At 38.6% G+C, this 17,786-nt stretch overlaps 2 protein-coding genes across 3 annotated transcripts; one reads left to right on the forward strand and one right to left on the reverse strand.

The window, feature by feature from the left end:
- Positions 1 to 755: 755 nt before the first annotated feature.
- On the reverse strand, positions 756 to 2,464 carry cga (glycoprotein hormones, alpha polypeptide). Its single transcript, XM_022750353.1, has 4 exons — positions 2,438 to 2,464; positions 2,243 to 2,354; positions 1,822 to 1,997; positions 756 to 1,046 (listed from the first exon to the last, which is right to left on the reverse strand). The coding sequence occupies exons 1-4, from the start codon at positions 2,462 to 2,464 to the stop codon at positions 972 to 974; spliced, it is 390 nt and encodes a 129-aa protein (XP_022606074.1). The 3' UTR covers positions 756 to 971.
- Positions 2,465 to 7,925: 5,461 nt separating this feature from the next.
- On the forward strand, positions 7,926 to 16,589 carry LOC111225452 (heterogeneous nuclear ribonucleoprotein Q-like). Of its 2 annotated transcripts, none has more exons than XM_022750336.1 (12): positions 7,926 to 8,039; positions 9,822 to 9,981; positions 10,951 to 11,069; positions 11,352 to 11,459; positions 11,655 to 11,768; positions 12,053 to 12,229; positions 12,509 to 12,644; positions 13,257 to 13,462; positions 13,559 to 13,708; positions 13,818 to 13,939; positions 14,032 to 14,357; positions 15,051 to 16,589. In XM_022750336.1, the coding sequence occupies exons 2-12, from the start codon at positions 9,834 to 9,836 to the stop codon at positions 15,077 to 15,079; spliced, it is 1,635 nt and encodes a 544-aa protein (XP_022606057.1). In that variant the 5' UTR covers positions 7,926 to 8,039; positions 9,822 to 9,833; the 3' UTR covers positions 15,080 to 16,589. The 2 variants fall into 2 exon arrangements, with proteins under 2 accessions (XP_022606057.1, XP_022606058.1); XM_022750337.1 differs by having other exon boundaries at positions 15,054 to 16,589.
- The last annotated feature ends 1,197 nt before the right edge of the window (positions 16,590 to 17,786 follow it).

Consider the following 17,786-nt stretch of genomic DNA (forward strand, 5'->3'; position numbering starts at 1 on the left):
GCGGGCACCAGAGTCTATTCTATTTCCACGAATGTTCACATGGCAAAATGTTCACTGTCTTTCTTGTCCCTTCAGGGTGGTCGGAGTGCGGGGTCATCTTCACGACAGCCCTGATTCAGTGTGACTTGCTCACTGACACTTCAGCAGGGCAGATGTTCACAAAGAGGGGCCAGTCATCTGAAAAACCCCGGGCCTGAGCTAAAAGGCAACATGTAACTCAGCATGTTGCTCGGTAAGTGAAGCAAATGTGTTATATTTGTGTTTCTGAAATATTGACTGGCATATGTCCTGTATATGATGTGTGCCACAGTATATGATGCTAAATTACTTCCCTTCTCCACATATGCACATCAAACACAAAAGCTAGAAATCCACGTTTCATTTCAGAATCATTTAAATTTCCGGAGCTGTTCAGGAGCTTTCAATCATATCACTAATTTTTTTTGCTTAGTTATGAAATTGCAGATGTTCATATCTCCATTTTTTTGTGAGCAATTTATAGACTTTTTCATCCATATTGGCTTCAATCTGAATTAGTTGTTATTAATTAATTTCTTGACATATATTTTGGTTCCCAATTCCAAAAGGTCTATTTTCACTTTCTTGTTGTTAGTGTTGTTGTTAACAACTCACAAGAAATGATTTGCACACTCCAGAAACGGCTCTCAATGCATACTCACCCCAACACACACACACACATACACACACACACACACACACACAATAATGCATGGATTTTAATGTAAGAATGAAAATGCAATATATATGCATATTTTAATTGCTTTTCAATCTACAGTTAATCATACACAAAATAAGCTAATTACACATCACAGACACAGAATTTCTACAAAAAATATTATCTGCCAACTCAAGAACATACATATTAAAACAGAGAAGAGCTTGTGCATATTAAAAGCAACACAACTTGTTGCCACGCTGAGCGCTGCAGAATGGTTTCCAGTTCTCATCGGTCATATCTTGTGAAAATAGCAGGTGCTGCAGTGGCAGTCTGTGTGGTTTTTCACTATTATGCCGGCCACCTCTGTCTGAAAGAGCAACACATGAGGAGGAAGAAGTGAATACTAACAGTTTGTCACATCAGTCTGCTGCAGCATGTATGTGTATGATGAGATGCTGTGTTTAGCAGCATGAGGGGTCGAAGCGTTTGCACTTCTTAACATATTTTAACAGAAACCAGAGTTGAAACAAACTGCAAACTAAATTAAAACCAAACTTCATTGTGACCTACAGTGGTGGAGGAAAAGAACAGATGTTTTTTTTTAAATGTAAAATCTTAATTTGAAAAGTAACTAACTACAGCTGTCGGATTAAAGCAGTGAAGTAAAAACAGTATATTTTCCTCTGGATTTTGGTGGAGTAAAATTTTATAGTACTAGGTTACTTTCCACCACTGCTGGCCTAACTTCAACATATTCACTGACATATCATAAAACTAAACTGAACATAAGTCAAAACCTGAGAACTATAGATGTATAAAAATTAAAATTAGCCAGTTAATTAAAAACTTTAACAACTATATTAAAGGTTATTTACAAAATGAAAATTTCATCTGCAGATCATGGGAGCGAATGATTTGTGATGTTTGTGCCATTTTTCCTTCATTGATAGCAATATTATTGATAGACAAGAAACACTGGCCAGATTTAAACCAGGGTTGTGGCAATTACAGGATACACATATGCTGCTTTACCATTAGGTGACCACGAGAGTCTCTGCAAGACTCAATTTCCATCTACTGTAACCTATTAGTAAATAGGCACAAAGTTTAATGAGTGTTTTTGGTGTTTTTTGCACCTGTACCTTGTAGCTGTGCTTTGCCACACAGCACGTTGCCTCGGACGTGATGTTCTTTGGGTTGTTCATAGTCTTCATGGCCTTGAGGGGTGTCGGGTACGCTCTGGAGAAGCAGCAGCCCATGCACTGGTAGACGTTGGGGAAAAGACTGTTCTTTCTCAGCGTGCATTCCTCACAGCCCACTGGAGAAAGATGATAGTGGTTTCACAAGCAAAATCATAAGCTATGAGTCATGGACAGTTTACGACATTCATTAACATTTGAGACATGAGATGAAACTCACAGTGTAGAGTCGTGGAGAATAGAGATCATTACAGGCAGATTGTGCTAATTTATTGATTTATAATACCAGTATTAACAATGGGATGCCTCAATCATAAATGATAAGATTCGTTTGAGAGAGGCAAATATTATAAATCAATCTTACTGTTTGATGAGTCAATGTTGGGGTAAGAATCAGCTATGTAAAGACAAAAAGACAACAGAAGGAGAGACAGTCCAGCTGTTTTCACTGAGCCCATTGTGGTTGCAGCAGTTACCTAGAGACAAAAGAAGTTGAAAATCTATTGAATCAAAACTTTATCAATGAGTAAATCATAGATCAAGATTATTAGAGTATTACCATGTTGAGAGAAAGTGTCCCCTTCATTGTGCCTCCGTACAGGACCCCTTTATATCGCGGACTTCTGCTTCAGTCCATCTCATTTTATACCAGTGTTCCCGGGCAACTTCCTGGATTAGGTGAAAACCTACCGACCTTATCAGTGATCTCACTGACTCACTGGCCTCTTTGCTACCTTCTTCATAATCCCTTCATAGCACAAAAATGATAAGAACAAACCGTGGAAAGTCAAAACATACTTCCACCATCCTTCCATCCTGACTATGGATGATACATGTAATCCCCGGGTTTTTGTTACTTGGTAACTGAGGGTTGTTATTAATTGTCATGTCACAGCACGGGAGGGGTCATTAGTTTAGGATTTTCTTGGTCATTTTGGTTAACTGCAGTTTGAACATTTGTACAGGCAGCATGTGAGTTGAGTTATGTTCCTGAATTAAGAAAAGCATAAACATTTTAAAAGTGTAAAGCAGAAATATCACTTTTTAAAGTTATGTCATCACTCTATGGAGTCTTAGCCACATTGAAACAGTTCATGCATCCACTTGTCTATTCAGTCTTCCAAAAAATAGCATGCTACATTTTTAAATAATTTAAATGTTTTTCTAACATTCAACAAAGAGGACAAGGTTTTATATCTTTCTCCTTGGGGATTAGATCTGTATTTTCCTTCCCTTTTCAAACATACATTCATTACAACCAAAACATTCTGCGAAATCTAATAAAATAGGTGAAAATTAAATTTTCATTGACGTCCTCAGTTGTGAAGGTTCTCATCTTCCAATACACTGAGTGGCTGCTTCCTGGAAAAATTAATAAAATAAACAACATGAGAGCGTCCTTGAGTTAAATTTAACTTAATACAAAAAAAAACAAACCCTGACATCAAATCTTTTTAATCTGTTTATCATATATCATTGTACATTGAATATATTTGGGTTTTGGACTAAAACAAGATATCTGAAGATGTCACCTGGGATTCTGAGAAGGTTTGATGTACATTATGTCACTAGTTTTTGATATTTCATTCTCTAAATGAAAGTGATAAAATAATCTGCAGATTAAATGATAATAGAAGTAATCACCATGTGCTGCCTTACATTGCTCTGTACATGCAGTTTAATGTTGGATACTGTACATATATTAATGCAATTACTGTCTTAACATGCATATTGGTTCCCAGTATCAGACTATTTTTGGGGTGTGTAGTCTTTTTATCCTCAATTTTATATTAAATATTGAGGCAAAACTCATTGTTTCAGTGCAGTGGCACCTTAAAAACTACAGGATGGATGATTGGAGGAAGCTGTGTATAAATGGAAGGATACTTAAAAGCTGTGAAGGAGTATCCATCTGTCCGCCTCTAGCATCTGAAATGTCAAGGATGAATATGAATTTATTTTGTATTTCATCTGTGTGTTTACTTATGTTCCCATGTCCTGCGTCCTTGGTTGTGCTGGTGATAAATCCTTGGCCTAAGACTCGTAATTCAATAAGTGTGGAGGACGACATGTTAAATCACAGAGATGTCAAGAGGTTGTTTCTTTTCCTCGGCTTATGTCATAGCATTTGTATCACTTTTCCCAAAATTATAACTTTGTCTTAAAACAATAAGTGGTACTAATTTAATTCCTGCTGATTATTATTGCTCTGGCTGTATGCCACATGTCATTTTATTGCAACTGAATAAAATGTTCTGTCAATCAAATGTAATGGTCACACTCTTATTTGAGCACATATGCATGTTTATGCTTAATGAAAAATACATTTTTGAGCATAAAATATAATCTCAAACACCAGCTGATAAAAATGAGTTACAATCAAATCTCTAAAGATCACAGCTTTTTAAAATCTTATCATACTTTTTTTTCTCGGTTTCTCACACAATACAAAACTAAAATAATGGCTTGAAATCATCCTGAATGGAGTGCTGGTGTGCATTAAGGTGACAGCAGTTCAGCCTCTTGAACATAAAACAAAACGTGTTTCTGTGTTTTTTAAGTTATGCAGGTACATCAGCAAGGCCAGATGTTCAGATTCATAAGTAGTGGAGGCAGACTTGCGATGTATTCTCTTGATGCTGCCTGTTTCCTAGGCTCTCTCCTTGTATTGATCTGACAGGGTGAGGATAAGCACCACAGGGATGTTAAGCCCCAGGTGTAGAGCAAATGCTGTGGTGGTCATGCTCAATGAAACACAAGTCCGATATATTCTCAGGGGCTCTGGTGTCAAAACAGTCACTGTTGCTGCAGAGGATAGAGCCAGGGAGACATAGTGAGGTTAGCAGGTCATGTGTATAGTCAGCCGGGCTCTGCACAACTCAAAGCCAAGGTGCTCTCTATGGCATCACTGAGAAGGCCACAGACAAGTCAGTGACACCTGAGAGCAAATGAAGTAGTTAGCTGAGATTTGTAATTTTCTTGCTTGTGAAGCTAATGGCTCTAATAATCACTGAAGCAGTAAAGAGAATGATGATTGAAAATGAGTATGAAACCCATCAAGTCCAGGCTCATTCCCAGCTCAATACAGCAAAACTGAAGGCTGGCCCACAACACTGGCTGAGACAAAGCAGCACATGGAAGTCACATCACACGGGTGGTTTTCCTTATTGTTGGTAAAAATGAGCACAGGATTTCATTTCCCTGAGAAAGTGTATGTTTTGCAACAAACTAACCAGAAGCAATGTGTGCTTGCCTCCCAAATTTTAAAATGTCACATTTTGGCCCCAGTGTAACAATTCCATACTTCACCAGTTTATCAGTTATACTGCTATGGTCATCTGTATTGAAGGAACCCAACTCCGGTATAACATAACCAACTAAAATAAAACAAAAGGACCAGAGTTGATCACAGTCAAATGTCGTTGCCAAACATTGAAATCCTTAAATTATATTTATCTTATTTACTGCAAATACAAAGATTTTCCATCAGCATCAATATAACGGGATATGCAGTGTAACAATTTAGCAGATTTGTCATCATGCAAACAGACATACATTTATCCTCTTGTATCTTAGGCATAGGCTATAAGACTGGAGCATTTCAAAAAGTAATACACAAGACTGAAAGTGGAGAACAGAGGTTCTGCTAAAGCGTTCAGGAGCCATTTGATTGATAAGGACACACAGAGACACTCTCTCCACATGGTGGCATGAGAGATCTGTAATGTAGTAATAATTACGGCCTTCAATAGTATGATCTGGAGCCACAAAATGTTGGCTTTGCTGGTCATCAACGCTCTTTCACATATAACACCAACAAAAAAAACATTCACTGTCAAACCATAAAGCATTGATGTTTTCATAAGCATGCATATCTAAGATGGTAAACATTAAGGAAATAAAAAAAAGCAAACAAACAACAAAAAGCAAAGACCTACCACTATATCAGTTTCATATGGAATACTATATTTAGTCTGGGTTAAAGAGGTAATTTGATGTCAATAAACACAATGTTCACTTCTCATACTCAACATTTTCTTGGTTACCAATTAAAACCTAAATGCCTTTCCACCTGAGGGGCTACATAATCATTATCCCTTGAAATAAGGTTTTTGGCACAATGAACAGTGCTATTGTCATTAGATCCATTTTGTTCTTATTTATATCTAAGAAACTGTACCTCTGTGAATATAATGCTGACTTTACAAACTGGACCTTTAGTTGACTTTTCTGGCAAAATAAGGTTTCCTCCAGACAGAATTTTGGCTTATACCCAAACCCCTGCAGAGGACCTCTTTTACAGTTTTGGAACCTACTGTCTATTAGTTTTAGAGCTGAATGCAAAAGTATTTACTTTTAAAACATATTTCTTACAAAAGAATATCTGCCTGTTTATGGTATTTTCTCTGAAGAGTCCTTAGAGGCATGAGTAGTAAACGTCTTGTTGTCCCATAAATCCAGAATAGACATTATTATGAATTCCACCTGTAGGGCTGAAATTTGAAAGTATTTGATTTATTCTCTTCTCAAGATTTCTCTCTGTAATAATTTACTGCCCTGTTACATTTTTAAAATAGTTCTGTTTTAAATGTAACTGTGTTTATAAAGTAAGTTACCTGTTTTTGTGAAACACCTTGCAACACAACATATTTATTGATTGAGAAAATGTGCCAAACTCCAGAGGAAATCATTCTGTAGCTCTGTTCTTCAACACCTGTGTAAGTTATTCCTCAAGCTCTTCCAGCCATCATCATCCAGCTGTTAATGCTCTATAACTGCAGGGGTTGTTGGAGTCACTTACCTGTTAAAGTTTTATTACTTCAGCCATGAGCCAAACTTGAAGCCCATGATTCACTCTAGTTGTGATGAAAATAGCAGATAACCCAATCCCAGTCTCATATACTGCATTGTATTGTCATAGCAAAGTAACTATATGGCAAATAATTGTCAAGGATCAACACCGTATGCATGCATGTTGATGGTCCAAATATGTGAACCCAGAAATTAAAATTTAAAAAGATACCATCAAGTTGAGTTTTTACAACTGACAACCTATCATAATGACAACAAATAACATTGTACACAATGTTATTGATAGAAAGTCATGCAACAAACAGCTATGTTCACAATGTTATTTGCAAGAGTATTTTAATATAGATTTTCTGCAACACACACAAGCATAAAAAAAAATCAGATCCAATTTGTATTACATGCATGATGAGAAATCTAACTGTTCTTTCTTCATAATGCTGCAGAGAATCTTTTACAAAATCTTTTTTTTAATTGTTATGTACTTTTGCACAACATAAATAAAAAAGCTCTTCAGTAATGTAAACCCTTGATCCCCATCTATATGTTGAACTGAGCAGATGATCATTTTCAATACAAACACACATAAGCTTGACATATTCTTTTGTTCATGTAGCAGATGAACGTGTGAAATCCATGAGAAGAGTGACACGGTGTGGTGAAAAATGGGACCTACCTCACTACCCCCAGTCAAGCAGTCTGCTTCTGTATACTGTACACATTTATACAGTACAAGTGCTGGCCTCATAACGTCCAACATATGCAGAAATAAATTTAAACACATATGGACTGGCATTTCTTAACATTTAAGAATACCAACCATCGTCAAGATGTGTTATTATTATTATTATTGTTGTTGTTGTTGTAGTTATGATGATTTATTAGTGGGTGTATTTCAATATTAGAGCATTATTAATTATACTTTCTCTAATCGTAATAATTCCTTGTTTTATTTCATTATTTTTACTTTTGTATAAGTTCAACCCTGGTTTATAGTCTGATTGGTTTCTGTAACTATGCTTTTCGTCATTCTGTTAGCTAACACTTGTATCCGTCACATAAACAGTGCAGTTGTGGTGAAACTACTCATCGTCAGTAATGGTGATGGATGCAGTGGGTGACCTGCTGCTCTACTGTAAAATGCATACAAGGCAAGCCCGTGCAGGGCTGTCCAAGAAACCCCATCGACGAGACAAAACTCGAGGCGTGAACGTGGCAGCCATTTTACATCATCAAGAGTGAATGACTGAAGCCGGACCAGTGCCGGGAGTTTTACACTTTTTCTGTCTTTTAAATATCACATTTATCTTCCTAAATAATCAACACCATACACGTTGGTGAGCCAGCGGCAGGTAGGGCGAATGCTTCTAATTGGTCACGTGATAATTGCTTAATTGTTTGCTAAAAACTCTGAATCGTGCGGTGCTGTTTCAAACAATGTGGAAACTGGTGGTGGTTGGGAACGACTTCTCCAGACCGGCTTTTTGAAAATGGACTCTTCCTATGTGGCGGCACGTTGACAAACCACGCATCTAGCAGGCTAAACCTCTAGCTTCCAAGGCCTCGATGAATCTAATTAGATTTAAAAGTCGTACTTTGTCAATTGGTGAAATCGCTACCGACAAATGACGATATAACAATGGCCTCACTGAAATTCCGTTCTAATTAGCATGCTAGCTTAAGCTAGCCTATTTTGACAGATCGTGGAATTGACATGCTCATTGTCATTGTATGCTAACAGAAGCTAGCTGACAAAAGCCAGTTATCTTAGCAAGAATTAACGATCCGGTGTTACCGCTGCAGTAGCTGACATTCTTCTTGCCAACTAAAATAGTAAACACAGATGCATTCATAGAAAATGCATACTAGCGCGTCATGTTATTGTCCCGATGAAGATCCCTAGTTAGCTTGGCTGCTTTAACATTAGCTGTGCAAACTAGCCCGCTAGCTAGCTAGCCTCAACGTGTGCGAGTCGGTCCCTCCCCGCTAAATCTAACGTTGTCATAAACGTCGGATAAAATAATTAATTCCCAAAAAATTGTTAACATTACAGATTGAAATTGAAGGATGATTAGTACGAAGGTTTAATAGGTACTTTTCACATTGTACAAATGTTTTAACCAAAGAGAAAGCACGTGCTTACCGATATAATGTGATTGATTTGTAGGCACTACGCGGTATCAGTTGCATGATATCTTTTAGCTAATATTAGCAAAGGGTAATGTTAGCTGAGTTAACGTTAGGCCAAAACATAAGTTTGTCATCCACGTTTTGCTGAGTCCAGCGTTGCCGGATGCAGTAATGTGACCAGAGAGGAGTTAGATTGCTACTCTGCACGAGCTATTGCCTCACTATTTATCATTACAAACAAACAGAAGTAACTGTTGGGTTTGTCATTAACGTAATGGCTGGAGTATATACGTTACTGGCACAGTCTTTGCTGTCAAAGTGTCAATAAACAAAATGCTAAAGGGCGAATACTTGCTCACTGGTCAGCCACCGGAAATCGGGGCTCACTCTCAGATGGAGCACGTGTATCAGCTATCTAGCCTCTGCTGAAGTCAGCAGTGAGAAGGTAAGCTAACATGTAATTTAGAGACCAAAGCAAACAAGGCTTCTGCACCAGCAGTGATCAAGAGGGCTGAGATACAGGCGTTAGCAAGTGAACTTGGCTCCATTTGCACAAACTTCTGAACCCAGACCAAACCAGAATGGAAAATAGTGCCACATGGACACAAACCCGGTATTTTCACTGTTCTTATAAGATGTCATTTGATTGATTTCTGTGGGGGATTGGGTATGTGCATTGTCTGTCTTGCGCGCAATGTTCAAACATCTGTGTCAACTGCCTATATGCAGGTTTCTGGGCTTCTACCTCAAGCAAGCTGAGAGCTGCAAGTGTTAAGTCAGGATAGTGAAAAGTCTCTAGACTGTAAAGGACCGTATAACCATGATAACATGTTTTGCACACTGCAACATTCCCTATTTTTTGATAATTTGTTCTTAATAATGTGACATTTTTTGAGTTAAAAAAAAAATGATTTTCTGACATGTCTGACACTTTGCACTCTCCTGAACACATCCCAAGTCTTGCCCTTGACCCAGGATTAATTTGGCTCATTGCATTTACACAGATTTCTGGAGACATGGCCACAGAACATATTAATGGAAATGGTCCAGAAGAACCAATGGACACCTCTGCTGCAGTTACCCATTCTGAGCACTTCCAGACTTTATTAGAAGCTGGTTTACCACAGAAAGTTGCTGAAAAACTAGATGAAATTTACATAGCAGGTAAGGCACAATGAATATACTTGCATATTCAAATATGCAAATTTTTATGTTTATCAATTTCTTGCATGTACTGTCATTTTATCACATTTTTGAATGGGGGAATTGGGATCCTGAAGCAACTTTTTGTGGTTTCCTACCAAAATGGGTACTGCAGTGCTACAAAATATTAATTTACACATTACTGGTGTGAAAATGTGTACATGATTGCAGCATTTGCATTCCCAACATGGTTGCATGATAACTGGTGTCACAGTGAATGAATTGTTCTCGGAGTGTCTTGGTGAGCCTGTCCAATCACTCCATTCATTTCTATAAAATTTCCTCACATCCCATAAAATTATTGCAGAAGGATGAATGGGTCTAAGTATGATGTAAGTTATAGGTTTATCAGTTGCTTTGGTCAGGTTTTTACAAGTTTTTACTGGGGTTAGCTGCAGTGACAACATTTTGGGGGTCATTTTAGGACTTGTTTGGTCGGTCAGATCTAGAAAAGTACTGGTCTGGCCTTTTCAGCCAGATGGAACTGAGGCAGAAACAATGGCAGCAGCTGTCTGGTGTGTGGCTGCCTGGGACAGGTGACGGCCCCTCCACAGAGGAGAATGCAGACCGGCTCATTAGAAACTCCCAGTCACAGTATAGAGGGGCACTGGCATATCAAGTTGCACTGTCACATCTGTTGTGATTAGTTCTGCAAAAACGTGCTGGTTGGAGGGTGAAGTGCAGCCTGACTACTGAATACAGCTCCATTAGATTAAGATGGTCCCACTCTTCTAATTGTATTATTATTTACCCATTACACATTACACTAAGATATTTGTTATGCAAAATAGCTCACATGTAAATCATTTTCTTTTATCCCCTGAGTTGTACTGTAATTTCTGTCCTTGAATGACAAAGCAGATAGGAAAACTTTGCCTTTCTTGTGTGTTACTCATCATTTCTCTCTCTGTGTTGTCCCGCTTCCTCCAGGTTTGGTGTCACACAGTGACTTAGATGATCGAGCGATTGAGGCTCTGAAAGAATTCAACGAGGAAGGTGCTCTGCAAGTCCTCTTGCAATTCAAGGACAGCGACCTCTCACATGTTCAGGTATGCATGTCAAACTGTTGGTGTGTTGTTTAGTTCACTTCTGATGCCTTAACACAAAGTGGGTGATTTTCCTCTGTTCAGTGTGATGTACAACAGCATTATGCAGTTGAACGGTGATTGCGCAATAGCTTTTAGTTGTCATGGGTCTTGTCTACAAGATAGACTCTCGCTGTCTTACGTAACAGCTTATTCTTTTTGTGTTGAACAGATAATCAGAAGTTGCCCTAATGATGATGACATTTTTCCATTTTATTGTTTAATAGTAAGTTTTTTCCGTTTCAGAACAAAAGTGCCTTTCTTTGTGGCGTGATGAAGACGTACAGACAGAGAGAGAAACAAGGGACCAAAGTGTCAGACACCAATAAAGGACCAGATGAAGCCAAAATCAAAGTGAGAACTGATACTACATTTAAATATTATGTTGAAACTGATTTAATGCTTGGGACGCATGAACACTGATGCAGTGTCTTTAAATGCAGAAATACATGTTAACTCTATAACCAAGATGTCGTTTGAATATATGGCATATATGACTGTTCGATAAACAATATACTTTTTTAATTTGCCATGTTTTCCGATGGTCAGGCTTTGCTGGAGAGGACTGGCTACACACTTGATGTGACAACAGGCCAGAGGAAGTATGGAGGGCCACCACCAGAGTCTGCCCACTCAGGGGCACAGCCCACCATCGGTACAGAGGTACAAAACTCACGTTAGACCGTTTAATAACACTGTAAGAATAGTCCTTTTTTTTTTTTTTTTTACTTGCTATGTTAAGTTGGTTCTAAATCCTTTATGGATGATGGTGTCCAAATGATGAAACTTAAATATCTTCTGTAGTAACAATGGTTACACTGATAGTTTACCGCTAAGAGCTGACTGGATACCTTTTACCAAAATGCCATCCATCTCTTGTTTTCACCTTACATTTCAGACTAAAGAGTTTCTCTCATACACCATAATCTTTCCTCTCAACCTGGCAGATATTTGTAGGCAAAATCCCCAGAGACCTTTTTGAGGATGAGCTGGTTCCGCTGTTTGAGAAAGCTGGCCCCATCTGGGACCTGCGCCTGATGATGGATCCTCTCAGTGGCCTGAACAGAGGCTACGCCTTTGTCACTTTCTGCACTAAAGAAGCTGCACAGCAGGCTGTCAAATTGGTACGTTGGCTCTACTGCAGTTGTGACCAGAAAGAGAGCTGGTCTGATGTAGTTGTTAGTCAAACCACAAGGCAGTATATTTTTGAACAAGAGACCAAAGTAACTTTTGTAACATACAATGTGCTAATAGCATTTAATACATATAGAGCTATATGAAATATGTCTTAATAGTGGACATAGATGTGAAATGGCAAGCACATCAAGTTGGCATAGGCTCCAGTCTGTAGACTCTCCTGCCTTTTTTGTCCCTTACTTAAACGATCCTCCATCCTTCCGCAGTGCAACAACAATGAAATTCGACCGGGTAAACATATCGGCGTGTGCATCTCTGTGGCCAATAATAGACTGTTTGTTGGCTCCATCCCCAAGAGTAAAACAAAAGAGCAGATTGTTGAAGAATTTGCAAAAGTTACAGGTGGGTCATTGCCATCCTTTCATTTCTTTGATTTGTTCAACAGCTTCATAACCTACTATTTAGATTAGATTCACTCTGCATTCACAATTTGTAATGCAAGAATCAGTGGGTGAAGCTTTGACAGTAAAGATTTTTATGTTTTTTTTCTTGGTTGTGTCCAAATGATGACCTCATTACTGTGCTGGAGTGACTCATGTTACTATGATGGTTTACCGCTAAGATCTGACTGGACACTAAACATAGCAAATACAGTTTTTTTGGTCTAATGGTTAGGTATGTCAGAGTGACAGGAAAACCTATAACTTTTTCCTCTTTTTTTTTTTTTTCTTTTTTTTTTTAACATCCAATGTTAAGTCGTAATTTCTCTGTATGTCTGCTTTACCGAAAAAATGAAACAATTTTGATCATTAGTTTTTTATTTAAACTCTACAGCTTTTATCTTAAATGATGTTATCTTACTGTATTCTGTATTTGTGACTGATTCTAATGGCAGATTTGCTGTTACTAGTTTGTTGGTAAGTCATCTTGTAAAAGTGATTTTTATATTAATTAAAGCCACTTAACCACCTGCTCTTTTTTCCCCCACCCCTCTCCTGTTTCTGTTTTCTACAGAGGGTCTAAATGATGTCATATTGTACCACCAGCCAGATGACAAGAAGAAGAATAGAGGCTTTTGCTTCCTGGAGTATGAAGACCACAAGACAGCAGCTCAGGCCCGTCGCCGGCTGATGAGCGGCAAGGTGAAGGTGTGGGGAAATGTGGTCACCGTGGAATGGGCAGATCCTATCGAGGACCCTGACCCAGAGGTCATGGCCAAGGTGAGGCGCAGTCGAGAAGTGTGTATGTGGCCAAAATTTGTGTTGTACATATTCTGTTTTCTGTAAGAAAGCTAAACCTTGTTTATCGTTTCCCAGGTCAAGGTGCTGTTTGTGAGGAACTTAGCGAGCACTGTTACAGAGGAGATACTTGAAAAGGCCTTTAGTCAGTTTGGAAAGTTGGAGCGGGTCAAAAAATTGAAAGACTATGCCTTCATCCACTTCGAGGAAAGAGATGGTGCTGTGAAGGTATGGGGGAAAAACCGTCTATATAATGACACAGAAGACCATCCTATCTTGTAGTTAAACTTGTCATTGCAGTTAGATTCATCATAGAATCTTGTCTTTAATTTCACAGGCTCTGGCTGATCTCAATGGCAAAGACCTCGAAGGAGAGCACATTGAAATCGTCTTCGCCAAGCCCCCTGACCAGAAGAGGAAAGAGCGCAAAGCCCAGAGACAAGCCGCTAAAACACAAATGTAAGAGGAAACAATGCAACCAGTTACCAAATTTAAATGTTGATATAAAGCAAGAAGCCATATTTATGTTGAGCCCGTGTATCCTTTTTCAGGTATGATGAATACTATTACTACGGGCCTCCCCACATGCCACCACCCACAAGAGGCAGAGGCCGAGGCGGGCGTGGAGGTTATTCTTACCCTCCTGATTATTATGGCTATGAAGACTATTACGATTACTATGGATACGATTACCACAACTACCGGGGTGGCTATGATGACCCGTACTATGGCTATGAGGACTTCCAGGGGTCTGGGAGAGGACGAGGAGCGAGGGGGGGAGTCCGTGGCGGTGCCAGTCAGACCAGAGGCCGCGGCTCCGTCACACCAAGGGGCCGGCTCGGCTTCTCCCAGCGAGGAGGCCCTGGAACAAGCAGAGGTAAATGACATTTTTCACAGCGAGAAACTGTTAGTTTCAAAGTGAGTAAGATCACATTAGTCACACAGTGGTGACTAATAAAGCTTGACTTTGCTGTTCCACAAAATTACTGTTCATTACCGAAAGAAGTTGCTACGTGGCTGACTTCATTTTGTGTCAGGGATTTTTAGAAGTCCTGAAAAATGACCAACTGAGCTCAGTCTTGGTGCCAGTATATTTCCGATGCCAAGGGTCAGTCATCGGAGAACAAAGTTCACAAGAATGACATGTTTGGGAGGGCTGCAGTAAATTTGAAAGTGAAAGCAGCTTTAGTTGGGGAAATATTGAGGATGACCTCACATGATGAAGGTATTGATTGTCTTGAAATGATGTTACTAATGAGAAGGCTGTAAAAAATACACACACCTTGCTTTTAAATTTAAAAAGTTACACCTGCTTATTGGCCTCATAACTAATCCCTGACAGGTGTCATCTTTCAGAGCAGCCAGTCAGCTTGTTGCTGCCAGCAGACAAAGGTCATTCATAACATACTGTATTTTTAAGGAGGCCAGCTGAGTCCCACCCTTGTGGGAGAATGCTGACTTCAGTATGAATTTTGTGGAATTTCATTAATTTGTCAGTTTGCTGATTGATAGGGAATGCATGCAACATGGGTTTGTTATACTAATTATATCTTTCCTCTCGTTGGTCCAGCAGGGAAACGAGGCCGAGGGCGGTCCTGACCTGTCACAGTGGATACTGACTTGATGTGTGGGGTTAACACCGTAAGCTGCAATGGATGTTGAAACAAAAAAGAGCACGACAAAAAGGTCCAATGATATTCCAGCCTTACAGAAGAAGCATCACCCCTTCCCCCATGTTTTTATTTTCTTTTTTTTCTGAAACTGCCACCTTAAAAAGATGACCGGAGGATTCTGAATACTCGCCACAGCCTCTTTGCCCCGAGTCCCTGTATCCAGCCCTGATATACAGGGCTCTATGTATTGCCCTTACAATCTACCCCTTCCCTGTCCCTGAACATGCCATTTTTAAAATAATTATTGAAGAATTTGCACTTTTTTAAGTTCTTAGGTTTGAAGTGGCTCAAAGGAGCTTGATGCTATTGTATATTTTTGTGCTAATCGCAATTTTTATTGTCGGAATATCCATGTAAATCTTAATCGTTTGATCTGGATGTTTGAAAGAGAACATTTGCAGGTTTTTAGGGTGTACCCACCTGGCATGGATAAGTCAGGCATTCCAGGAAAGTGGTTCTTTTCAGAACTTGTCTTTAAAGGGTTGGTTGACTACCTCAGTACAGAGGACTAAACTACCCGGCCTGTACTGTAAATAGGGAAACTATATTGATGAAAGCAGGGCTTGTTTTCATACAAAATATGCACAAGAGCTGCAGCGCAAAAACGATGTACTTAATGTAATATAGTCATTTTAGCTGCAGCTCTGACACTGCAAACAGTCAAACTGGGCATGCAAAACAATCTCATATGATGAGTCTGAACAAGCCCTGCTTTTATCCTATTTTGAACTGAATTAGCCGCCTTGCTTCTTCAGAGTATGTAGTTACTGGTTGTATAGTTTTTCGGATAAAATGTTACTTTTGTAAAGGCTTCAACATCACAGGCATCCAACTGCCTTTGATTTAAAAAAACAAAAAAAACAAAAAAATAAAAAACAAAAATAAAGCCCTGCAGTGTCCCTTTTGTGCCACTGTATTATTCCAGTGGGTTTGTTTTTATATTGATAACAATACATTTTCAAACAACTTCAGAATAATGTTAAACAACCTAATCCAATCCATCATGTAAGATCATGTTAATCTTAAATGATCCCTTCCCAGCTCCCAAGACAGCAACTATATAGAAGATCTTTCGAGTTTATCTTGATCGATGACTGAATTGCCATATTGCCCAGCCAGTGAGCATGTGTGCCTAACGTTAGCTGCTATGATTTGGTGAGGGATCATGGTCACATAGTGGTAGAAGGGATACTGCAGTGAATGATTTCTATTTCCAGGTATAGCAAAAAGGAAACTGTGCTTGTCAATCCCAGTTTTCTATACAGTTAACTCCCTCAATAAAATCATAACAACCACCTTTTGAAAAAAAGATGTTAGCAGTTTTAAACTATTGTTGGTGGCCAACAACGTTTTTTGCATTCCTGCAAATAAATTGTTTTATACTGTAAAATGGAGGTGAGTGTAACTTATTTTTGTAATAAAGTTTTTGATTTCTATCTGTGTCCTACTCTTTGGATAAAATCCTCATGAGGTGTAAATGCTATTCTGTTCATTGGCTGGTATTTGGTTGACTAGTGACAGGTCTGTCTTTCAAACTACCTACTTTTGAGATACTTTCAGTGATTTTAAATTCCTCTTCATGTAATGTGAGGAATTGTTAATCTTATTGGTTAAAATGCTGTTTTCATTTCAATCTCTAACAACAGGAAAGGGATAAATTTGATATTCTTTTTAAATGACAAAGGCCTACAAAGAGGAATTTACAGTGATGTTATATCCGGTTTTTACAGACCCATATGCCCTCTTATTATTATAATGTAATAATAAAATTTAATAGACTACTCAGATCAGACATTTCTAGTCAAGGCAGGAATAAAATGTGTAGGATATAATGACTTAGTTCAGGAAGCCATAAATGTGATACGTACAACTCTGGGGCCTTGAAACAGACAGAACTAAGCTGAATATTAATTACACTTTTCTTTCTCTATTATGTCATTTCTAGCAACTGCTGTGAAATTGTCTATTTAAAGGGAATAAGAAGAGGGCAATTTAGGTTAGTTATTTGTTTCCCATTTTCACTTGCATAAACTGAGTTGGTAAGTATGCCTAAGCCTTAAAAATATTTCAATACATACATGGGCTGGAGAGCAGTTGGGTGGGTCCTTCAATGACATTTAAGAACTTAATTGTTTCTTTATAATTTGCCATTATTGTGTAAATTGTTGATATTAACACTACCCTTGAGACGAGGATTTTGATGTTTAGCTTTATTTTAATATATTTAAGTCTCGATTAACTTATTTGTGAACAAACAATTTATTGCTATAAAACTGCAGTTGGATATGAGACCGCAAGTATTGAGTACTTAAATGAAGTCTAAGTCCAAGATCTAAACGCTCGGCAGTAACGGTTATAAATCTGCATGTAACCATAGCAACTGCAGTGATGTGGCTGCTACAGCGGAACTAATTAATTGGCCGCTAAACCACAGATCGTTTCCACGTTAACTAACCAACAAAAACCTAAAACTGATAAAGACTCTTACTTTCCGTGTGTAGTTTTCTCAAGTAAATTGTCACAGTGAGTTATTAACCCTACAGTCATATTATCACTGCGAGTCTGTTATTTTAGAATATAATTAAAAAAAACTCGGCATGGCGGAGGAGCGCCACTCCTACCGCGACCACCAC

The sequence above is a fragment of the Seriola dumerili genome, unplaced genomic scaffold (genome assembly GCF_002260705.1).
Source record: "Seriola dumerili isolate Sdu_G_001 unplaced genomic scaffold, Sdu_1.0 BDQW01000149.1, whole genome shotgun sequence".
Taxonomy (NCBI): Eukaryota; Metazoa; Chordata; class Actinopteri; order Carangiformes; family Carangidae; genus Seriola; species Seriola dumerili.